The 25,628-nt window shown below is 38.4% G+C and overlaps 1 protein-coding gene across 2 annotated transcripts in view; it reads right to left on the minus strand.

Moving 5' to 3' along the window:
- Positions 1–25,628, minus strand: part of Atp7a (ATPase copper transporting alpha) — a 110,713-nt gene that overhangs the window by 36,729 nt on the left and 48,356 nt on the right. For both annotated transcript variants that reach the window (XM_048417818.3, XM_048417819.3), the window contains 5 exons: positions 9,916–10,405; positions 8,691–9,416; positions 7,301–7,480; positions 3,196–3,359; positions 271–432 (listed from right to left, as the gene is read on the minus strand). In XM_048417818.3, the coding sequence (XP_048273775.1) occupies positions 271–432; positions 3,196–3,359; positions 7,301–7,480; positions 8,691–9,416; positions 9,916–10,405 (1,722 nt within the window). The remainder of the gene's footprint in view (positions 1–270; positions 433–3,195; positions 3,360–7,300; positions 7,481–8,690; positions 9,417–9,915; positions 10,406–25,628) is intronic.

Genomic DNA, 25,628 nt, shown 5'->3' on the forward strand with positions numbered 1-25,628 from the left:
TTAAGTCTTCCTTATATTATAACTTATACTATATACCCATTTTCTAAATACTTTGATTGATAGTTTCAGCTTAAGTCTGCTCACAATTTAATGATGAAGGCCATGGTGTGGGTGGAGGACAAAATCAGACACACTTACACTAGTGTTCTAATATGAAATAGTCAAAGGGGTTAGAGTCTTTTCATTGTCTGTATCTAATATAAACCAGATGTGATTCCAGGAAGTATTGACTGGAAAGGTAAGACAGAAAAGCAAAGTCACGGCACTTACTTCAATGGTATGGATAATATCTCTGGGACCAATAATTTCTGGATCATATTTAATATGTGCTTTGTTGGTTGCCAAGGCCACAGAGCAGTAGAAGATCCCTTTGTGTTTTGTGAGAGTAGACTCGATTTTATGGACACATGAGGCACACGTCATTCCTCTTACCTGTTTAAAAACAAAGCCTTTGTTATTGGAACTATCCCTTTTCTTCAGTTCAAAAGGAGTTAGTACTTCTAACTAAAAGGAATATCATAACACAGAATTGTCTTCCAATGTTTTATCTGTGCAATTAATATATTTTGATTTGATCATTAGAATTTTGTTTTTCTGAGGGACTGCCACCTCTGATATATTCTCAGGGGTAATAAAAAGAATTGGGTTTGAAGACAACTGTACTAAGCTACACATATACTAAAAGCCATGGAGTGCTACATTGTCAGAGTAGGTTATGCAGTATATGTGAGTCATAGCTTATCTTGATAAAAACTTAATAAAGAAAAAAAGAATTCTATTTTTGGTTATGTACATATATGGTGTGCATGTGTATGTGTTTATGAGTGGAAAGTTGTGCATGCACATGAGCGTGTATGTGTATATGTGTGTATCTAAATTCATACACATGTATGAAGGACAGAGGGTCGAACTAGATATCTTATTTAATTGCTCTACTTTATTCACTAGGATTAATGAAGCAGCATCTCTAGCTGAACACAAAATCCACTCTTTTCTGGCTTCAAAGGGCAACCTAATACATGTGGCATATATTAAAGTGCATGCACACACAAATACAAATAAAACTTTTAAAAATTATGTTATGTGTATGGGTATGTTTTGCCAACATATGTCTTTGCATCACGTGTGTATGGTGGTGCCCTTGCAAGCCAGAAGAAGGTGCCAAATGCCCTGGGACTAGAATTACAGATGGTTGTGAGCCTCTGTGTAGGTGTTGAGGTTTAAACCTGGGTCCTCTAGAAGAGCAGCCAGTGTTCTTACCTGCTAAGCCATCTGTCCAGCCCACTTAGAAACTTTTAAGTAAATAAGGGCTAGAAAGACGGTTCAACAGTTAAGAGCACTTGCTCATCTTACCGAAGATCCAAGTGGGTTAACACAACTGCCTGTAATTCCAGCTCCAAGGAATATGACATCCTCTTCTGGCCTCCTGAAGACACCTGCAGACATGTTCAATATATACAGAAACACACACATATCTATAAATAAAAATATTTTAAGTAAGTAAAAAGTTAAGTAAAATTCCTCCATAAAAGCAAGAAAAGGTTTTTAAATTGTTTTAGCCTATTTGTTTTTCAGCTTGTAGATATCCAGGAAGCATTTATTCAAAACCAAATCAAGAATTTTGATAAAAACCAGCAAGCTGTGTGGCATTACAATCTGTTGCATTCTCTTCTCTTCTTCTCCATTCTGTGGGAGGGAACTAAGAGCCCACAACGATGAAGAAAAACAACAGTGTATCCACTGGACATCACAGAACAAAGAGCTCATTCAGAGCCTCCTTTCCAGAGAACTGAGCATTTCACCTGTCAGATGGGCCTTGGAAATAGCCTCTGCAAAAATGTCTACCCTGACTGGATGGCTGGAATTCACTGAGTGCAAAAAAAAAAACAAAAAACCAAAAACCAAAAACAACAACAACAAAAGAAAACTCCTTCCTGGGAAACATTTCTTAGCATGCAATAGTTTCATTATTTAGTGGAAGTAGACACAAGCTCGCATTCCCAATCAAGAAACTATTTCCAATTAACAACCATTAGCAAAGAAAAAAAACTAGATTCTTCAAGAGTCTCCAAGTATCCAAACCCCACTTAAGTGCAGGCCCCATGCCCAGCAGTAGATGGCCAAGACAATACAAACTCAAAAGTAGTTTTGGAGATTTGTTGTCTCATATTGCTTTGTTTAGACTTTCTTCTTAGCTTTGTTGATCTTTTTCTAGTATATTATGGTTTAGTACTCAGTGTTTTTATGGGTTTGTGTGTGTATGTATGTGTGTCTGTTTCTGTGTGTACAAGTTTCTGCCTTTCTCATGCTCTTTATTAGTTTTTTTTTCTTTCATTAATTTTTGTTTTATTCTTGTATTTTCTATTTGCTTGTCTGTTTTCTTAAGAGAAAAAGAAGATGGAAGGGTAGGAAGGATCTGGGAGGAAACAAGGGAGGGAAAACGAAGATCAGAATATATTGTATAAAGATAACTTTAATTTCAATGAAAATAAATACATTTTTGTTTTTCAATTTTTATTTTTATTTACTTCATTAGTTCTTTGAGAATTTCGTACAATGTATTTTGATAATATCAATCTCATCTTCCACAATTCTTCCTATATCCACACCCGCTTCCCTACCCAACTTTTTGTGTCCTGTTGTTTTTTTTTTTAAACCCATCAGGTTCATTTTTTTTTCTTTACACTAGAGCTACTTTGTACAAAGTTGGTTTATCTTTTCATTTCATTTCCCTCCTTTCCCTTTCCTTAAGACAATGTTTCACTATGTAATTCTGGCTGACCTCAAACTCCCAGGAATCCTATCTCTGCTTCCCAAATGCTGAACAAACACACCCCACTATTTTTAATGCATTTATTTACATATGGTGTACGAGGATGACTTTCCAGAGTCAGCTGTCTTCTTTCATCATGTAGACAAACCTCTGGTCATCAGACTTATTGGCAAGCACCTTTACTGGCTGAGTCATCTTGCCAGGAGCCACACCTATTTTTGGTTTTTAAAAAAGATAATAATTCCATTCCATGCTTGAAGACTGCCATTAAGTCATAGCCTTCTATTTTTCAGTTTCCTTCATTTTCATTATATGCCCTATTTTCCAAGGTTTTAGTTACCTATATCTATAAAAATTTTTCTCTGAAAGCCTCTCCAAGTTTCTACTAGAAGTCTGTTAATCATACAAAAGTTCCTACTTACAACAAGTTCCAAAATGCCATCCCCTTCATCAGCGTTTTCCATCACCATGGCTCCAAATCCAAGCTCTCGGATAAACTCTGCTATCATTGGGGGTTGAATAACAGCTGGGTTATATCTTACTTCTGCTTTGCCAGCCATCAGGGCCACAAGTACAGAATATATTCCTGGAAACAGTGGTAAGAAAAACAATGAAGGTAATAAGTTTTACCAAAAACATAATGATGCTAAAACTACTTTTCATATATTTTAGTTGACTGCAAAAGTATTAAAGAAAATTTGAAGAAATTTACTACTTAATTTTTTATACAAGTCTTAAACCGAAACAATTTCAAACTGTTTTCAAAGGAGGCCTTAGTTTCTTAAACTTATTCTACAAAGCTTTAATTGTGTGTGTGTGTGTGTGTGTGTGTGTGTGTGTGTGTGTAGAAGGAACAGTAACATGTTTCACCCTCACTGAGCTTAAACTATTATCAATAACATTTGGCTCACCTGTTTTTGTTCAAGGAAGGGTCTCACTATGCAACCCTAACTGGCCTGGAACCTGCTATACAGACCAGGTTAGCCTTGAATTAGAACCCACAGAAACCTGCCTGCCTCTGTGCCCCAAGTGCTAGGATTAAAGATATGTACCACTACCCCTGGATCATCATTTTTTTCCAAAATAAGGTTTCTCTGTAGCTTTGGAGTCCATCCTGGAACTAGCTCTTGAAGACCAGGCTGGCCTCTGCCTCCCAAGTGCTGGGATTAAAGGTGTGCGCCACCACCACCCAGCTCTATTTTATTTTTTACAGACAGAATCTTGCTGTCACTCAGGCTAACATAAAAGTCCTAGACACAAGTTGTCTTCCTGTCCCAGCCTATCAGATGGCCAGGAGCACAGGAGCCACAACAACTGGGTCTTGTTTATCTACATTCTTACTGATTGTACTCCTAGCTCTCTATTCAGATTATGTTGAAGCAAATCCCAAACACCCATTACTTTGCATGCAAATATTTAAATATGAATCTCTAAAATCTCCTTACAAAAACAATCACAATAGGACAGGGAATGTAGTGGTAGAACAGTTGCTTAGTATGTGTGAGTTTCAATCACACACCACATAAACAACATCTTCACATCTAAAACAATATTCTTAAACCTATTCATTTAACAGTTTTCTGTCTAAATTAGGATCTAAATAAGACAGATATATTATAATGAGATAAATCTATATCTTATAGGAAAAAAGTACTTTTAGAAACTAATAAAACCTGGGCTGCGGATGCAGCTCGGTTGGTAGAGTGCTAGCCTAGAACACATGAGACTTTGAGTTGTAGCCCATAAAACTGGACACAGTGGTACATGTCTGGCATCTTAGCACTCAAGAGGTGGCAGTAGGAGGATGAGAAGTTCAAGAATATCTTTGGCTACATAAAACCCTGCCTCAAAAAACAAAAACAAAAACTAGTTCCCTCCCTAAGAGAAAGGAAGGGAATTCTCACTTGAGAATTACAGTCAAGAATCTAAGAATCTATCAATATACATACCATAATATTGTCAAATGACAGACATTTAAAAATTCTCAAATCTTACTGTCTCATATTAATCTCAAAAGGAATTATATAACTTGTTAATAAAGCAAATGAATTCACTATCTGACAGAAATGCTATTTACAGATGCATACTTTTGTTATTCATTTCTACTTCCCTAGGCCAGCTGTAGCTATGACTGCCAAGAAGATACTAACAGCACACAACAAAAATGGCTCTTTCTGGGGCTGGAGAGATGGCTCAGAGGTTAAGAGCACTGACTGCTCTTCCAGAGGTCCTGAGTTCAATTCCCAGCAACCACATGGTGGCTCACAGCCATCTATAATGAGATCTGGTGCCCTCTTCTGGCATGCAAGCATACATGGAAGGAATGTTGTGTACATAATAAATAAATAAATCTTTAAAAAAATGGCTCTTTCTGGGAATCAATGGTACTTGGAAGATACTTAACAAGGAATTAGGACTAAGAATCTACAGATCTCTGGGTAGTAGTAGCCTTTAATCCAAGCACTCAGGGGGCAGAGGCAGGCAGGTTTCTGTGAGTTCAACACCAGCCTGGTCTACAGAGTGAGTTCCAGGATGGCCAAGGCTACACAGAGAAACCCAGTCTCAAAACAAACAAACAAATAAACTTTAAAAAAGAACCAATAGTCAGTTCTGAAGCCTGTTTTAAAAAAAACAAATATTAATTTATGAACAGATTATACTTGTGAAAGTACCTAATATAATCTAAATCTTCTATATAAAGTGCTTACATTTTTAGTTTTATAGGCACAAAATTATTCAGATGACCAGAGAAAATGTCTGTATGACGAGAAGTGGTGGTGCACGTCCTCAATCCCAGCACTCAGTAGTCAGAGGCAGGCGGATCTCTGTGAGTTGGAGCTGACCTGGTCTACAGAGTGAATTCTAGGATACCAAGGGCTACATAGTGAGATCCTGTCTTTTAAAAAAAATGACAGGAAAGAGTAATATAGATGATGCAGAATAAATCTTTGTGCTTCTGTTGAATTTACTTAGTAGCCTGGTGAAAACGGAGTATAACTTTTCAAATTTCAAAAAGCAGTTATTTTAATTTTAACAAATCTCTGAAGCATAACAAGAGCTCTTTCTAATCTTTTCCACCTCGGGGGTGGTACTGGACAATTGAACACAAACGTCACAGAGGCTAGACATGGCCCACACACTGCCAATGAGCCGTACTGTACCGGGGACTTTCACTCTTAGAACCTCTGGGCTTTTTAAGTAATGCAACACAGACTTAATGAGGAGTCTAGTATTCCTTAGTTCCACAGGCTAAGGCCAACAGTTAAGGGGTGATAAAAAGGACAACATGGGTTGGCCAAGAGAATTAGCTTAACAAATTTTAAAATGGGGGCTGAGATTGTCACTTAATATCCAAGCATGCATTGAGCTTTCTTGAGGCCCTGAGAACATTATATTATCCCATGAAAAGAAAATTTCTGTAGTGCTTCTCAAACAGGAACTGTTCAGACTTCCTCTGCACTCATTTGCCTGTCAACATTCATTCATTCCCTCCCTCCTTTCCTTCTTTCCTTTTCTTTTTTGAAATAGGATCTCACTATGTAGTGCTAGGTGTCCTGGACCTGGCTATGCAGACCAGGCTGACCTCAAATTCACAGAGATTTGTCTGCTTCTGCCATTCTTTTCCTTTTTAATGAATCACACAAAGCCTTGACTGCAGTCTGGAAAAGTGGGGGCTGAAATGAATAATGCACAAATAACAAGATGAAGGCACAATGAACCAAAGATATATGTCTTACATTTCACAAAATAATCTTCTAGTCTTATTATAAAAGATGATGTGCTAATTACACTTGAAATAAATTTCCTCAATTTCCAGGATATGCTTGCCACATTAATCCTTACTTCCTTAACTAGCCCTTGTGAGTAACATCTATCATCAAGACACCAAGGGCTAGGTCAGCACCAAACGTAAGACTTTGGTCTCATTAAACAATCACATATCTATATGGTTAACTAAGCTACTGTGCTATACTGAAACATCTATAAATATGAATATAAATTTGAGCTAAAACAGCTGAGTGACTGAGAAAAACTGTGGTGCTGATTTTTGAAGATTCTGTAACCTGAAGTGAAAAGATATGCTACTAAGCAACACGGACTTCCTACGACAAGGGAAGATCAGAGGTCAAACTGGTTTCAAGAAACAACATAATTCTACACAAATATGGCTGGGCTCTGGTGCTTTATATAGGTAAGACAATAGCTAACTCATATCATTATCACTTTTAAGGAAAACTTTAACAAAAAATGCAGTTTCTCATAGCCCATTATAGTCATGGTTCATAAAATTAATGCTTTGATTTCTTTTGGTTATAAAGTTTTCAGTAAATTTCATTGGCACTAAAATGTGACCGTAAGATAAATGAAATAAGACCAACAAAAACTACCAGAAATTCAGAGAGGTTCTGTGCATCGAGGATTTTCTTTACGAAGTCTTGGGAAGAATTATAAGCATGGATACAAAATACAAATGGGAAAGAATCTGGAAATAAGTACATAAAATTACAACACTTAAAAGTGTCTTACCTTCTTCTCGTCTTAGATTCCGTTCAATGTTTGCTACACAAGAAGCACAAGTCATTCCAGAGACCTGTATGTAACACTTGCTGTGGACTGGTGTCATCACACTATCTGGCTCATTAGTTGAGGGCAAAAGTGGTGTTTCCAATGAGGGCTGAGCTATCACTACCAATGGCTCATTTGTGTCTGGTGGAAAAAGAAAGGTTCTTTTCATTTGTGGTATTAAGTACTCTCCGGCTGCCACACTGTCATATAGCACAGTCCACGCCTCCAGACCTGTCAATGCATTCTTTAAAATCAGTAAATTCCTAAAAGCCCTCAACAAATACATTGTTATTACCCTTTCTCAGCAATGACTTTGAATTTCTTTACTGACCACCCAGGTACCAAGAAAATCTGACCCAAGTGAAAATATAAAACTTTAGCTATATTTTTTTAAAAACAAAACAAAACCAAAACCCTTTAGTCATGTCAGATTTTTCTAGCCATTATCTCCAAACCCAACCCCAAGTAGAGACTAATTGGTTACCAGACAGTTCTTATGTTTGTATTTAAGTGGCATTATCATGCTGGAAATTTGCACATTGACATTAAAAGAATTCTTCCTTATCTATGGGAGATATTTTTCAGTGGGTGCATGAAAGTATCAATAGTACCGTCACCCTATGATGTGTGTGTGTATACACATATATATGTGATACAGTTTAATTTACAAATGAGGCATAGTAAGGGCTTAACAACTGACAATAAAACAGAATAATTATAACAATAAATACACTGGTAATCATTGAGCCATCTCTCCAGCCTCCTCACATGGCTTTTTGTACAGTGTACCACATCCAGGTATAAACCACCATGTTTGGTTGGCCTTTAGCTTTTAGGCTCATGATATCCTTAGGCATTTTATACACACTGGTGGCAATTGCCACAGGACTCAATTTTAAGAAGCGGAATTTCAGCCTGGTATGGTGGTGCATGCCCTCAATCCTAGCACTAAGCAGGTAGGACTCTCTGCGAGTTCAAGGCCAGTCAGGTTGATATAGTTAGTGAGTTTCATACCAGCAAGGGCTACATAGTAAAACCCTATCTCAAAAAAAAGATGGAATTTCAGTGACTGTGAATATTTTCTTTTTGCTAAATGCCAAATAAAGAAACAAAATAGGAATATAAAAATATTAGGGATAGGGGGCTGGAGAGATGGCTCAGTGGTTAAGAGCATTAGCTGCTCTTCCAAAGGTCCCGAGTTCAAGTCCCAGCAACCACATGGTGGCTCACAACCATCTGTAATGAGGTCTGGTGCCATCTTCTGGCCTGCAGGCATACAGACAGAATATTATATACATAATAAAAAATCACTTAAAAAGTATTAGGGATATAAAAGAAAAAATATAATTACCTGGCAAGATAGCATCAAATCCCATGTCTTCAATTGCTTCTCGCAAGGTTTCTGGAGAGGTTAGTAGAGGATCATATTCAACAGTACCAGTACTATTTGCAAGGGAAACACGGATGGATTTTACACCTGGCTTTTTTGATATGACTCCCTCTATAGACTGGACACAAGAATTACAAGTCATACCATTAATGTTAATCACAGTTTCTTGGGTCAGAGGCTGGCTAACTATGTTCGAAGGCATCTTTTGAAGAGATGAACTGGAGGGAGAGCTGGAGGTATTTTCAACTTCCTTTGCAATACTAACTCTGTATTGCCTTGGTGAAACAGCCTCTATTGCTTTTCTCAGCATTTCTGGAGTGACTGAGCTTGCATTGTACTTTATAATGGCTGACCTATTCTCTAAAGAAACGACTATACTGCTTACATACTGGAGTGTAGATAAAGCACTTTCAATATTTGACACACATGATTTACAGTGCATGCCCTCTATGATGAATGTGGCTGTTGAATCACTGGGATAAGATGGGCTCTTTTGCTGTGATCCTTCTGGGGATTTGACTGGTGTGTTCTTCAGGCGCTCGACATCAATGGTTCCCAATTTGAGGTACTTGGGCTGCTTTTTTATGAAGGCTGGGAAGCCCACAGCTTCAATCTGCTTCTTTATTTCCTCTGCTGTGATCAGATGAGGTTGATAAACAATAATAGCTTCTTGGTTGTCTAGGGACACTAAATAATAAATAGAAACATATTTAACTTAGTTATTCCTGGATCACTTCACAGTCAATTGCTGTTTCTCTCTCACTCCTCTCAATGCTTTTTCTTAAATACTTTTGTGCTTTTCAGAAAAAGGGACTGACATACATTGGAAACAAGCAAAAGACATGATCACCGCTCCTATGGTCTCCATATTTCTGGATCACCCCAGTAAAAATACATTAGAGGTAAAGTACACCCCAGGAAGCCTGTTGAGGAACGCCATAAATTGTTACTGCAGCTGCCTCTTCTACTAAAGTTCAAGACTCTCATAACCTTTCATTATAATCATTAACTTCACTAACATTAATCCTGAGAATATGCTACGCCTCCAACTTCAATGAAGCAGGAAGCAATTGCAGGCCCACGGATCGAAGCTCATGCTTGGGAAGAAAGCAAAAAGTTTAAAGATCAAAACACAAAAGAGCTTTACAAAACAAGCAGAGAGAGAGAGAGAGAGCAGATAAATTACCTTTAATTCGCTGAACACCTTGCAGCTTCCCAACTTTGCCTTCAATGGTGCTAGTGCACGAATGACAGGTCATCCCTTCCACTTTCATCTTCAGCATGACTTCCCCAGCTTGAGGCGTGCTGTGCTCGTCACACGCTACTGACTTTTTCTCCTGACTTCCCACGTCTAAACTGAGGTCTGGGACCAGCTCCACAATATGACTGGCACTCACTAGAGAAGGGATTATGGTTACTACTGCAGTTCTTTGCTGAGGGGAAATCTTAACGCCAGTCACACCCTTGGTCTTGAGCAATGTGCTTTGAATATGGTCCCATGGCAGAGTCAGTGGAGCAGTAACAGTCAGAAACACAGTATTGGTTAAAACAGGGAGAGGGCTGGCATTGTGGAGAAGAGCATCAAAGCCCATGTCATCGATAGCTTCTTGGAGAGTCTTTGGAGTCTGAAGTTTAGGGTCAAAAATAATAGTTGCATTTTTTTCTTCTAGTGAGACCTTTTGAAAAGAAATTTCAGAAGTTAGTTTAGCTCAACTATATGACATAGGAATTAAAAATAACAGGAATTGAGAAGGGGCAGGGGTGGCACAGGCCTTTAATTCCAGCATTTGGGAGGCAGAGGCAGGCAGATCTCTGTGAGTTCAAGGCCAGCCTGGTCTACAAAACGAGTTCCAGGACAGTCAAGGCTACATAGTAAGACTCTTGTTTTTGTTTTGTTTTGTTTTGTTTTTAGAAAAGGAAGAAGATGAATATCAATGATTAAGAACCAAGCCTTCCTGAGCCATCTCATATTCCATGACTAGCTCCAGGACACTTAGTTCACACACTGGCCTTCCCTGATAAAGACCTCATCAAAGACCTCTTTTCTGCAGCAGATCAAGACTATTACAGAACTCCACAACTGGTCAAAAATGCAGAGTACCAATATATACTCATCCCCAATTGATACATCTGCAATACAAATCCTACACCTGAAGCTCAGGGAATATTGCAGAAGAGAGGGCAAAAAGATCACAAAATCCAAAAGACCAGGATGTATCTGCTAAGACATAGTGTCTTCTATGCATGACAAAGAAGATGAATCCATGAAACCACAACAATATGGTTGTCTAAACAAGACCTGCACAATGACAGTATCAGTTGACATGCCAGTGTAAGTGGAAAAAAAATCTCACATAGTTCCACCCCTAGATACAGAGATAAAGTCCAATAATGGTTGCTGAGAGATGGAGAATCAATCTTCTCCAAATGGTGGTCATCCCTAAACATGCGTAATATTAAACGGACTCATTGGTGTGTGTGTGTGTGTGTGTGTGTAAACATGTAGCAATAATAATTAAAGAAGAAAGAGGTCATAAATTTGAGAGTGAGTGGTTGGGGAACATAGGAGGAACTGGAGAGAGGGACAACGGGGAAGAAATGAGGTAAATACCTGTACTCATGTGCAAAATTTTCAACAAAATAAATTTAAAAGTAAAACATGTTAGGAAAAGAATATCAACCACACCACATTCAAGAAGGATGAAATAAATAATAGCACTAGAAACTAGTAGTTTCTCAACTACATTTTCACCTTTACTACTCTTGCTGGAAATAAACACAAAATGTTTTATCTACCCAGAAGAACAATGTGTAGGCCTTTATAACTGTGGTACCAATCAGGTAAGCAAAGTATGTGCACTGACAGGCACACTCTAGAATTTCACCACAGAATACAGACTATACTTTCCTAATATATCTTTTCATAAAGTACTGCAACATGCCACATTATACGGATTTAAAAGGTTATACAAGAAATAGTACTACTATAGCAAATAAAAAGGTAGGGCTGGAGAGATGGCTCAGTAGTTCAGGGTATCTGCTGTACAATCATGACAACCGGAGGTCGTATCCCAGCACCTATATAACAATCTAGGTATATCCAGCACACAGCTTTTAGCTCAGAAAAGAGTGGGGGAGAGACAGAAGGATGGGTGGGCTTGCTGGCTTCCACAGCTGAGAAAAATGTAAGAAGAACTTGCCTTAAAGGGAAAGGGGAGAGTGTAGTAAATGAGGATGCTCCCTGGCCTTTGAGCACCCATGAGCCCTCACATCCATGTCTATAAAGAAAAAAAAACCTTTCAAAATATAAAATGCAAGTTAATATAAAGTCCAATCCTTTAAAAATATTAATTAAAGGGTGGAGGTATAACTCAGTGACAAAGTGGATGCTTTGCATGCACAAGATCCTGGATATAATGCCCTAGATGTAATTCTCAGTAAACACACACATACACATACACAGAGGCTGGGAGTAAGCCCATTACCTTCCAGGGTTTTCAGAAGCAGGAAAGTTCTTTGTAGCAATAATAAGTTTATCAAATAAATGTAAACAAAGAACAGGTAACATTTACTAAGCACTTGTTATGTGTGCCAGGAAATGGGATTCCTAGGTCACAAAGCTGAACATGCCACACTCACATGGATCAACACTAGGACAGAGAATATAGAAGGTGGCTAACCATTGGTCCCTGACACTACAGCCCAGAAAAGGCTCCTTGGAGAAAATAATGCCTATTAAAGGACAAAGGGATTCATCACATATGAAGAAACTGCAGACAAATGGAAGCATAAAGGTAGGAAAATATGAAGCCTAGGAATGAAAGGATTGCTCTATTATGGGGTCTTAAGTCAATAATAGTTTATAATCTACCTTAATGGTAGTAAAGTGTCATAAAAAAGTTACACAGGGGAACAGCATGAGATCTCTATCTTAAACAATCATTGCAGAGGCAGTCTAAAAGATGATGGGCTGGTTGGAGAGATACCAACTAGGAAGCTACTCCAATCGCAACAACAACATAACACAGGCTCTGAATTAAGGCATGTGCACGAGAAAAAAGGGAACAGAAGCAGCACATGCTTAGCACAGGGAGACCCAGCAACAAATACAGATGGCAAGATGATTTGTAGATTTCTGGCTTGGGCCAATTAGCAGATGGTAGTGATGTTAAATTATATGGGAAGGGGTCAAGAGGTAGGGGGACAAAAGGTAGTTAGCAGATTAAAATAAAGTGAAGGGACATATGATTAATTCAATGCTAAAACTGTTCATTTTGAGATAGCAGTAGAATAATATTTAAATAACAGTTAAAAGATAGGTACCATTATTATTAATTCTTAGTACAAAGCTTGTTCCATATAACAAAAATAACACAAAAAATTAAAGTAATTTATAGTAGGAAACATTGTTTTAAATCTTCTGTGATTATTATTGTACAGTTAAACATTTTGTTAAATTTTTTCTTTTGGATTTTTATAAATGTGTGTTTTGGCTGCATGTATGTCTGTCAAAATGTGTATGTAGTGCCTAAAGAAACCAGAAAATGTCATAATAACACTTGAAACTGGAGTTACATGTAGTTGTTAGCTATCATTTCGGTTCTGACTACAAAACCCAGATCTTCTGAGAGAGCAGACAGTGCTTTTAACCACTAAGATGTCCCCTTTTGCTTATTTTAATGAACTTCATTTTTTTTATTTCTTCCTTTAGCTTTGTAACTGAGAACAATAGGTTTGATAAAAACTTGAAATATGATCATGGCATGGAAGTTTCTAAGGCTCAGATAATGCTAGCCAGGTAGCTTTGTGTGGAAGAGAACACTAGCATAAATGTTCAACAGAAATGGGAAAATAATTTATATTGGTTTTAGATTATACCATATAATATTTTCCATGAAAAGGAGAAAAATTAAAGCCACACATCGAGATGCACTCCTATACTTCCTGCATTCGGGGGATGAGGTGGGAAGATTGTGAGGTTAAGGTCAGCCTATAGTTGTGTTATATTTCAAGGCATAGTATAAATTACAGTACAGTCTGGACAACATAATTCTCTTTCAGGGAACTAGGGTTCAATTTCCAGCACCTATACTATAGTTAACAGCCATCTATAACTTTAGTTCCAGGGGGTCCAACATCATCTTCTGGTCTCCATGGACACTAAGCATACACATGGTGCACAGATATACATGTAGGAAAATAAACATCTTCATAAAATAAAAATAAATAAAGTTTGAGGCTGGAAAGATGGATCAATAAGAGTATCTGCTGCTCCTGTAGAGGACCCTGGTTCAATTCCCAGCACCCACATGGCAGCTCACAACCTTACTTGTAACTCCAGTTCCAGGGAATCCAATGCCCTCTAAAGACACAGATCTACATGCAGGCATATATATAAAACACCAATACATATAAAATAAAATCATAAAACTAAAACAATATATATTTTTTCAAATTATAGTTTATAGACATACATGTTTTCAAAAGATACAATATAATGGTAGCCATTATATCAAATGCAGGTCTTTGTGTTATTAAATAGATCTCTTTTAATCTCACTTGCCTGAGGTCCATGGCATTCTGATTGAGGAAACAGATGTGAGTGCAGCTTCGTAGTAGTATATTTGTTTAGTCTGTAAGGACCTAGGGTAATCCTGAGTGTTGCAAAGAAAAGGCTAAAGGAGAAGAGGGAGACTAGATCACTGGTTGTCAGGGCCTATTCATAAGCCTCAGGTAGTACAGGGAGTTTTCAGGGGTGGTGGTGGTCGTCGTGGTTGTGGTGTGGTGTAGGAGGGTCTTCTTTCTATGTGTTGCTTTCATTGGTTGAATAAAGAAAACTGCCTTAGCCTTTTGATAGGGCAGCCCTTAGGTGGGCGTAGTAGACAGAACAGAATTCTGGGAGGAAGAAGGCAGTGTGGCAGACGCCATGGCTCTCCTCTCCAAGATGGATGCTGGTTAGACTCATGCCAGTAAGCCACAGTCAAGTGGCAATACACATTAATGGAGATGGGTTAAAAGTGGCAATACACATTAATGGAGATGGGTTAAACTAATATGTGAGAATTAGCCAATAAGGGGCTGGAGATAATGGGCCAGGTAGTGTTTAAATGAACAGTTTTATTTCGGGGTTAAACTAGTCGGGCGGTGGGACGCAGATCGCAGCTTGTCTTACTACACTGGTGAATGAATCTGTACATGTATTTCTGCTAGCTGCTACATGGGGCAGAAACCTTCAGGAGTAAACTGCTATATTAACACACCTTCTAACAGTTCTTTCTTCTTCTTTTCAGCTAAAACTTTATGATACAAACTGAACGTACTCAGAAGCATTCCTTCTCCTAATTTTTAGAATATGTGCTCCACTACCTTAGGCTAATCATGCCCCAAACTTTGCCTATTATCTTTCCTTCTTAAATTATGACTTTAAATTCATCATAATCAGGATTGTACTACTTAACTGAGCACACTTAACAATGGGCCAACCCCTGAATGAAACTATGCAGGCTTCCTGAATAAAAAGCCTCAAGCTTCCTTGGTAAGCACTACTTTGGAATTAATTACCCCATCACCTTCCCTGCTGTAGGTAATAAATCTTTCCTCACTCCTTTATATTTAGCTGTGCTTGTTTTAGCTTTTGTACCCAACCAGATGGGAACCTAGTCTATCTGGTTACATTCACAAAATATAAATGTACATTTACAAAAATAACATGTTTTAACATTCACAATCAATAATACTCACAAAAATAAAAATACCTAGCAAGTACAACACTCTGATTTTAATGCAAAAAATAAGAAAAAAATCTAATTATTATACACCTAAAAAGGATCAATGTTGTTAAATGGCAATTTTTTAGACAGGGTATATCTATGGCTCACACCTATTTCAAGCTCCAAATCTTCCCTCCTCGGCCTTCTGAATACAGGAATTACAGGTATGTGCCTCCACATCTGGTTCTACATGACAATTTCTTAAAATCAGAAATTCAAATAAGATTAAAAATTCAGTAACTCAGCTTGCCTCCCTATAACTGAAGTGCTTACAATGGCTAGTTCCTGTGATATCATATATAAAACACTTCTATCAATGATGAAGTTTCTTGCACAGCCCTATTGTGGGGACTACTGCATATAAGTTTCATTACATCATAGCTAATATACCCTTTTAAATGTCTTGTTACGTTTTTGCTTATGGGGTAGGGAGTCCACATAGTGAGTTTGAGGCCAGCCTTGGCTTTATAAAACCCTGTCTCAAACAACAATAATAAATAAAAAGTAGTATTCCAAAAAAGTAGTATTTCCCCATATTATTCATTCTGCAGATGAGGAAGACATGTTCTTATTTAGTTACTTCTATTTTTATGTTTTAAAGCTAGATGAGCATGCTTAGCACAAATCACTTTGGGGTATGAGCACTCAACTTATAATGAAAAGACTTTAGAAACCTCAAGTATCAATGGAAGCAAAACTCACAACCCCTTATTTTCTTTTAAGAAGAAAGTCACGCAGGAGCTCAGAATCATCAAGGACAGTACTGAGTGCCAAAACCTTGGGTAGGAAGCTAAGCTGGCACTTATTTACGTAACAAATATTTACTGAGTGTCCATTATGTGCCTGACATTGTACTGGCTGCTAGAGACACAATGGTGAGGCAAGCCAGGCAAGGCTGTGCAGAGATGGAAATTGCTGGTAGCAGTGTGATTCTTTGCCTGAGCAGCTCTCCTTTCACATGCTCCTTTCATCCCTAAATCATCACCTCCAACTCCCCACACTGTTCCAACGTTTCTACATCATTTTTCATTAGGAATCAATGCTGTCATTTTATTCTTAGAGAAACCATTTTCCATTATTTCAGGAGTCCCTCTGAATGTAATCATAACAGCCTACAGATCATGAGTGCAGGAAGCACTGAAAACTAATATAAAACTAGTATAAACTAGTTAGCAGAAGACAGCAGAGGGAGAGAAGAACAGGAAGTAAACTAATGGCACTCTGTGATCTTAGCAACAGCAGGTGCACCAGCGCCCACCTATAATCTGAGCACTTATGAAGTGTCTGCCAACAGGAAGGTCAGAGCTCAAAGGCCATCTTAAACTACGCGCCACACAAACACACCACCACCACCACAACCATAATGTAGAGAGCTTGCTAGCTGTTCACATAATTTATATTAGTGCTTATAATTTTCTGTGTCTCTTGAAATGTTAAACATGAAATCCAGACACAAAACTATAACACTTGAGAGGCTAAAGCAGAAGGATCAATGCAGGTTTGAGTCTAACCTGGAATACACAGTGAGTCCCAGGTCCAGGTCAATCTCGGTTTTACACAGTGAAACTCCATTCAAAAAGGGAGAAGACAACCAAGACGTAGCATATTTCTCTACATAAAACATCTATGTAAACTGTATAAATACATGGTTTGTATCTTCTATTCTTAGACAATATAAAAAGTGAAAACCTTGGAAGAATCATCCCACCTCTCAGTTTCCAGAGAAGACCAGAGAAAATATTCCTTTTTAGCTCTACTGTTCTATAAGAGTTTAAAATTGTGTCAGCAAGATGGATTAGTCGATAAGGGCTCCTACCACCAAGTCTAACAACCTGAGTTTCAGTCTCAGGATCCATATTATGAAAGGAGAGAACCAAATCCAACAAGTTGGCATCTATAATATCCTTGTATGGGTCACACACACACACACACACACACACACACACACACACACACGCACACGCACGATGGAAGGAAAGCAGCCAGGCAGGCAGACTGGCTGGCTGGCTAGCTTTAAAAAGCTAAAAATTTGAACTGTAGAGATGGCTCAGCGGTTAAGAGGACTGGCTGCTCTTCCAGAGGACCTGGGTTCGATTCCTAGCACTTACATAGGAGCTAATAACTGTCTATAATTCCAAAATCTTGATACCCTCACATAGACATACATGCAGACAAAACACCAACGCAAATAAAATAAAAATAAATAATATTTTAAAAAGCTTTAAAACTGGGACCAGAAAGATAGCTGAGTGGTTGAGAGCACTGTCTGCTCTTGCAAAGGACTCAGGTTTGGTTCCCAGAATCCAAGTGGTGGCTTACCTTTGTAACTCAAGTTTCAAGTGATCTGCTGCTCTTTTCTGGCTTCAGTGGGCACCAGACAAGCATGTGGTGAATATGCACACATAGACAAATCACCCAATCACATAGAATAAATAAAAGTGTTCCCACAAAATTCTAATGTTTCAAAGCCAACAAGGAGGATGTAGTTGGACTTTCCTTTAAGCTCACAAATAACATGGAGACTTATTGTTAATTATGAAAGCTTGGCCTTAGCTTAGGCTTGTTCCACTAGCTCTTATAACTTACATAAACCCATTTATTTTAATATACATTCTGTTCTCTCTATACTGGCAATGTTGTTTCCTCCGCATCTGGCTGGTGACTCTGCCTTTCTTCTTCCCAGAGTCCTCTCTGTTCCTGGAAGTCCTGCCTAGCTATTGACTATTCAGCTCTTTATTAAACCAATCAGATGGTGCCTTTGCAAAAACACATCTTCACAGTGTAAACAAATATTCCAGAATTGAAAGGTCCTAAGCAACTAGTTTGTAAAAGCAGAGCCATCATAATTAAGATTAGGATCCTTATAAACAAGGACTCAGAGAACTCATATGAAGAGTCAGTCATGTGAGGATACAGAAAGAAAACACTGACTATGATAAAAATATTGGCATACACCAAATATATTAATGCCTGGGTTTTAGACTTCCCAACCTTTAGACAGTAAGAATTGAATTTCTGAAGCAAGTATCAATGGTTTATCCTTGTATTTCCAGCACTGGGAAGGCTGGAGAGGAAGACTCGGAGTCCAAGGTCAGCCTGGACTATATAGTAAGTTTGTGGTGAGACTAGGCTACATACGGAAATTCTGTAAACAACAACAACAAAAATAATAATAGCAGCCAGACATGGTGGCACATGCCTGTAAATTCAGTACCCGAGAAGCTCAGGCAGGAAGATTCTGAGTTCTAGGTCAACCTGGGTTATATAGCTATATGCATATAGAATGAGACCCTGTCTAAAAATGAATACATAGATAAATGAAATAATTTTCTTATACATAAGTCACTTTGTGGTATTTTCCTATAGAAGCCTGAACAGACTAAGGTTCAGTACCATGAAAGCTAAATCAACCACCCAGGATGCTTAGGGAGAAAATGAAAGAGGTTTCAAATGTATATAATTCCATAATCTACAAATGGTTAAGATACATAAGCTCCATCTTAATGAAAACTAAAATTTTATGCTTGTAATTTGGAGTAACATATGGCTTATATATATAAACAACTGAAAAACATGAAATACTTCTAGTGTTAGAATCAAAGTTTAGTTATATGTCTGTTTTTCCTCCTCACATTTCACATCACCATGCTTTTGAGACAGTTTTTCATATAGCCCAGACCAGTTTTTCTTTCTTTCTTTTTTTTTCTGTAGCTTTAGAATCTGTCCTGGAACTAGCTCTTGTAGACCAGGCTGGCATCAAACTCACAGGGATCTGCCTTCCTCTGCCTCCAGAATACTGCCCTTAAAAGTGTGTGCTACCACCATCCAGCTCCAAACCAGTTCTTAAACTCACTTTGTGGCTAAGGATGACCTTGAACTCCTGATTCTCCTGCCTCCACTTCCTAGTGCTGGAGGTATACTCAAAGACAAAGAAAACCTCCAAATGGTTTACAGTGTGTTTAAAAATATATGTAGGCTTGGGAGAGAAAAGAAAAAAGGATAAAGTCCTTAAAATAAAAAAGAAAGAGAGTGGTTGAGTGTGGTGGCACACACCTTTAATCCCAGCACTTGGGAGGCAGAGGCAGATGGATCTCTGTGAGTTCAAGGACAACCTGGTCTACAGAGTGAGTGCTAGGAGAGCCAATGACACACAGGGAAACCTGGTCTCAAAAAGCCAAAAATTAAAAATGAAAATAAAAGAAATAGAATTTAAAATAAAGCCATATACAAATGAAAAACACAGAGAGTCTGGATACTGTATGTTATTGTGTTGTCTTTAAGTTGCTTGATGGCTGAGGAAGGAGTAAAAGCTGCTAAAACATATTTGATTATAAATGCTGCTGGATTAATCCAACATATATATTTTGAAAATGCCTTGACTTCAAAATTTATGTCAAAAGGTATATTACTTTGGAGAAGATGTTTTGATTTTATTTCTACAGAAAATGAGAGGCTATGGATCCATTCTGAGCTAAGAAAAATCAGGTTTGATCAAGGAAGACCCCCCCCCCCCGAAGAATCTCCAATAGGAGCAAATGGTTCGGATGATATAACATTTCAGAGGACCTCTGTTGGAGTTCCCTCTGAGTTCTGCATCCAGAACAGTTTCAAGACTGCTGGCTGCAAGGATCAAGCTTCACAGAATATTCCATTCAGGACTTGACCATAATTGAAAATTTTCTTTAGACCACCATAAGATTATCAGTACCCCCAGCAGGAAGTAGCCTGGAAAACTATGCCCGCATTCCCAAAAAGAGGATTTATTCCCAAAAAGTGGATGTTTGCCTTTGTTTAGAATGTTGGTTACAAGTTGCTATGGATAATGGTCAGGAGAAAAGTCAACTAAAGGAGATTTGATTCAGAGTTCTTGTTGTTGTTGGTTTTTTTTGGGGGGGGGGGACAGGTCTTTTATCCTGTCACTTGTATTATTTTTAATAAAACACTAATTGACCAGTAGCCAGGCAGGAAGTAGAGGCAGGGCAATGAGAACAGGAGAATTTTGGGAAGAGGAATGATTCAGTCTGCAGTCAACACAGAGGAACCAGGACACAAAGGAAGCAAGCTGAGACTGCCTTGCAGAGAAAGGTACCAAGCCACATGGCTAACACAGACAAGAATTATGGGCTAATTTAAGTTATAAGAGTTAATAAGAAGCCTGAACTAATGGGCCAAGCACTTTTTAATTAATGTAGGCTTCTTTGTATTTCTTTGGGACTGAATGACTGTGGGACCGGGTGGGGCAGAAACTTCAGTCAACATGAGAAGATGCTCAAACTGGCCTTGCCCTGTAGTCAGACTACTGAATATCTTAAACATCATTCATCATAGAACCTTCATCCAGCAACTTATGGAAACAGAGGCAGAGACCTGCATCGGAGCACTGGACTGAGCCCCAAAGTCCATTTGAAGAGTGGGAGGAGTGAGAATATGAGCAAAAGGTCAAGACCATGATCGGTACACCCACTGAAACAGTCTACCTAAGCTAATAGGAGCTCACCAACACCAGCCAGACAGGAAGGAAACAGCATAGGTCCAAACTAGTCCCTCTGAATGTGGTTGACAATTGTATGGCTGGGGCAGACTGAGGGGGCCACTGGTAGTGGCACCAGGATTTATTCCTACTGCTTGTACTGGCTTTTGGGGAACCCATTCTCTTTGGAAGGATACCTTGCTCAGCCTAGATATAGTAGGAGTTTCCCCCAAAGCAATGCACCTTATACCTCTGAGGAGTGGATGGAGAATGCAGTTGGGGGTAGGTGTATGGAAAGGGAGGAGATGGGGAAGTGGAAACTTGGATTGGTTTATATATAATGAAAAAAGATAGTTTCTTTCTTTTTTAGAAAAATAATTTTTTAAAAAATATCATTTATCAATATAATCTATATTATGACTTGCTGAAAAGCATGTATATTATTAGATACTTGTCCTTTAATATATGACACTAAAAACTGAAATATAATGAGATTAAAGCTCTAGTAATATTTATCCAGGGGACAGAGCTGTAGTTCTGTAAAAAGTGTATATTTAGCATATGCAAGTCCCTAAATTCAATCCCCAGCTTTCCTATTAGATCAATCAAAAGAAAGGTTACCATTTACAACTATTATGTCAATTATGAGATTGTAAAAAACAGTTCTTAAAACTACAACAATAATTCAAAAGATGTATAAATATTCAAATAGCTTTAGATGAAAGAGACAGAGATTTCATAGATTTATAAAAAATATTAACAGTACTTTTCACAAACTAAGCTACTTTTAAGTTGAGTGCTTTGTCAAATCCCATTCTAACAGATTTCAACTGCTTCAGAAATGTCCAAGCAATACATAATTATTCATATAAAATTCAAATGCAGCAGTATAAAAGGGAAATACTAAAATACCCTCTCTATACTATTTCCCCACTGCTAGGTTTTTATCTTGGATTTCATCTTTCTTTGATCCTTGAAATACAATTCAGAAACTAATCTTCTTTGAATAACTAACAATGTCTTCATGATGCATGCTTGCTCATTAGTATTTATTCTTTAATATTTATTTATTTTTTATTTTAATGTGGCTGTTGGCCTGTATTATATGTGTGTGCTTTATATGTCTATCTGATGCCTACAGAGGCCAGAAGACAGCATCAGATCCCCTGGCCCCTGGAATTACAGATGAGTGTGATCTGCCATGAGGGCGCTGGGAACTGAATCCTGGTCTTTTACAAGAACAGCAGGTATTCTTTAACCACTGAGCCATTTCTATAGTTGTTATGATCTACCGGCCTGGCCTGTCACTTGGGTAACTTGTCCCCTTAAGAGACAAGTCCTGTCCACTCTCAGCCCTCCCGTTCTGCCGAGACAAGGTATCTCTCACCTCCTCCAGCCTATGCTCTCTCTCTTTCAGACCCTCTTCTGAAGAGGTGGCTACTGCCTCTTTCTCTTTCCCTCCTGTTCTCTCTCTCTTTGTCTCTCTCCCTCTCTGTCTCTCTCTCTCTCTCTGCCTTCTTCTCTTCTCCCCACTTTCCCCCTTTCCTCTTCCCTTTTCCCTCCATGGTGTGGGAGAATTATCTGTATTCTGTCAATCATATTTTAATAAAACGCTGATTGGCCAGGCAGGAAGTATAGGCAGGTCAACCAGACAGGAAGTAGAGGCAGGGCGATGAGAATAGGAGTATTCCAGGAAGGAGGAAGTCCCTCCGCCATTCCTGCCCAGATCACCGAAGAGGCAACATGTGAGCTGCCACGCTGAGAAAGGTACTGAGCCGTGTGGCTAACATAGATGATAATGGATTAATATAAGTTACAAGAGTTAACAAAAAACCTGAGCTAATGGGCCAATCAGCTTTATAACTTATAGAGATCTCTGCGTGTTTGATTTTCTCTGGGACTTGCCGGCTGTGGGGTACCGGGCGGGACAGAAACCCCAACAAGCCGGCCCTCATGTTACACCTCCATAACCCACTAAATAAACTCTATACCCAAATTCTCTGCATGGCGTATGTGTCTGTCTCCCACCTACCTCGGTTTCCCACCTGCCAAGGGCACCCGCTGAGGCCTCTGGGGACCCATCGCTGCTCCGCCCTTATATCTTTAAAAAAAGAATAACAATAGTCCCTAGTCACTAATATTTATAATAATCAAAATTCTCTTTTATCCTAATACAGGATTGGTAATAGGACATCAGTTTGAAAGACTATCAGTGCATCTGTTCCCTTTTGCAAAACCTTAAATAATCTTAAGAGGAGAAAGAAAAAAAAAAAGAGGAGAAAGAAATGTGTTCATGTACATGGTGGGTATGCATTTGTATTCGTGTGTTCCACAGTAATGAGAGCATACATTTGCAGGTACATGTACTCATATGTGAGGATGGCAGCTGCAGGCATTGCCTTCCTCAATCACTCTCCACTTTATTTTATGGTCACCTGGCATTTACATGGGTGCAAGGCATCCAAACTCTGATCCTCTGATTCTCCTGATTGTGCAGCAAAGACTTCATCCACTGAGCCATCTCCCCAGACTCCTGAGAGATAACTGTTAAAGGATACTCTACACAAAGAGAGTAAACTACAGCACTTACGAGTAAACAGGGAAAGTGCTCCAAAAGTAAGCATTGTAAGTTTCAGGTTAATGAGGCATTAACCTTTGCAGTCATTCAGTTCTCGTATCTAATGAAATTTGATTTTACATTCCCACTTCAAAAGAGCCAATCAATTGCAGAGAAAGATCTTCACATTATCTTCCCATGTTATTTTTTTTTTCTTTGAGCAGATCACTGGGGTGATTCAATTAAACTTCAGGTTAATTCCTTTAAAGTCTACTGTGATAGCAGTAGCAGGACAAATAAGACTACTACACTCAATAACAATACAATTCCAGACAAAATCCCCAAAATTCATTTAAATGCTAAAGCTGAAAAGGCAAATAATCACATTGCATTTATTTTAGACTTAGAGACTTCCTGACTCTCCACTCTCATTGAGTTAAAACTCTAATCTCTTCTACTGCTGCAATATTCAATAAAGTAGGCTCACTCATTTTAACATCTCGATCTTATTACTTCATTCCAAACACTACCAAGGGTCTCTTGACTTAGGCCATATATTGGTTCTTCCCTGTTTTTAAAATTGCCTTCACAGAGGCTGTGGATGGAGGTCAGTGATAGAGTTTGTCCAATAGGTATTAGGCCCTGTATTACACACACAAAAAAATACACTGACAACATAGTATAACCTCAAAAATTATGACCCAGAAAATTAAAACTTAAAATTCTTTGTAAAGTAATCAATATTTGTACATTTCCAAGTAGAAATACATTCTGACTACAAATGTTTGAACAAAAGCAATTTTATAAATGATGTCTAGAGACAAATCTCTTTTAGAGCCTCTGAGACAATTGGAGGGTACTTATTTAAGTAAAAGAATATAAAACTACAAATAGCAAAATTCTACACACAGTAAGTATTCTGAATATAAAACAAACATTCTAAGTTACGTCTGGGCATTATGGTACAAGTCTGTAATCTCAACACTCAGGAAGCAGAGGGATCAAGAATTGAAGGTCAGCCTGAACTAAAAAAGCAAGACTGTTACACACATACACATACATACACAAATAAATCACAAGTTACAAACTTCTTTTAAATCTTTTTTTTAACTACGTGTGGGGGAGATAGAGGGGAGGGGGAGTGACAGAGTGAGAGACAGCACAAATTATAAACTTGTCAAGTACAAATGTTTAGCTAGGCATGGTGGCAGATGTATTTAATCCTAGCACTAGGAAGAAGCAGGTGGATCTCTATGACTTGAAGGCCAGCATAAATTGAGAGTTCCAGAATAGCCAAGGCTATACTGAGTCAGTCAGTCAGTTTCTCTCTCTCTCTCTCTCTCTCTCTCTCTCTCTCTCTCTCTCTCTCTCTCTCTTTCTCTCTCTCTCTCTCTCTCGTGTGTGTGTGTGTCTGTCTGTCTGTCTGTCTGTGTCTCTCTCTACCTCCTCTCTTACACACACACACAAAAATAAATGTCATAAACCTCCATAACTAGTATTTTTCTTAATGATATCCCAAACATCTCTATATCTCTATATCTAAGTTTTTACATATACTTTCAACCATACAGTTATTTAGTGCTAATGATTTTATAAAAGCATTTTTGTACAAAAAGCTAACTCAGTTTTCCTACAGACTGAATGCTAGTTTCCTCTGTCTGTCTGGTCTACAATGTTAGTGCTAGAATACCGTACCCCTGAGCAGCAGCACCAGCCCTAAAGTATTCAGTCATAGTTTAGAACGGTTCTTCCAGCATTACAACTGAACACTGGGGATTATAGGTGCTGGCAAATTTGAGAAAAGTCCTGAGTTTCTTTCATATATAAGCTATAAGAATTCAGGGATGCCGGGCGGTGGTGGTTCATGCTTTAAATCCCAGCACTCAGGAGGCAGAGACAGGCAGATCTCTGTGAGTTCGAGGCCAGCCTGGTCTTACAAGAGCTAGTTCCAGGACAGGCCCCAAAGCTACACAGAAACCCTGTCTTGAAAAACCAAAAAAAAAAAAAAAATAGAATTCAGGGAGTTTTGTAATTCCCTGTGCAGTAACTAGTCTTATATTAGTTATACTACGTTGGCGATATTCTTTTACCAGTTTTCTATC

Source organism: Myodes glareolus, chromosome X, assembly GCF_982192425.1.
Source record: "Myodes glareolus chromosome X, mMyoGla1.1, whole genome shotgun sequence".
In the NCBI taxonomy this organism is placed as follows: domain Eukaryota; kingdom Metazoa; phylum Chordata; class Mammalia; order Rodentia; family Cricetidae; genus Myodes; species Myodes glareolus.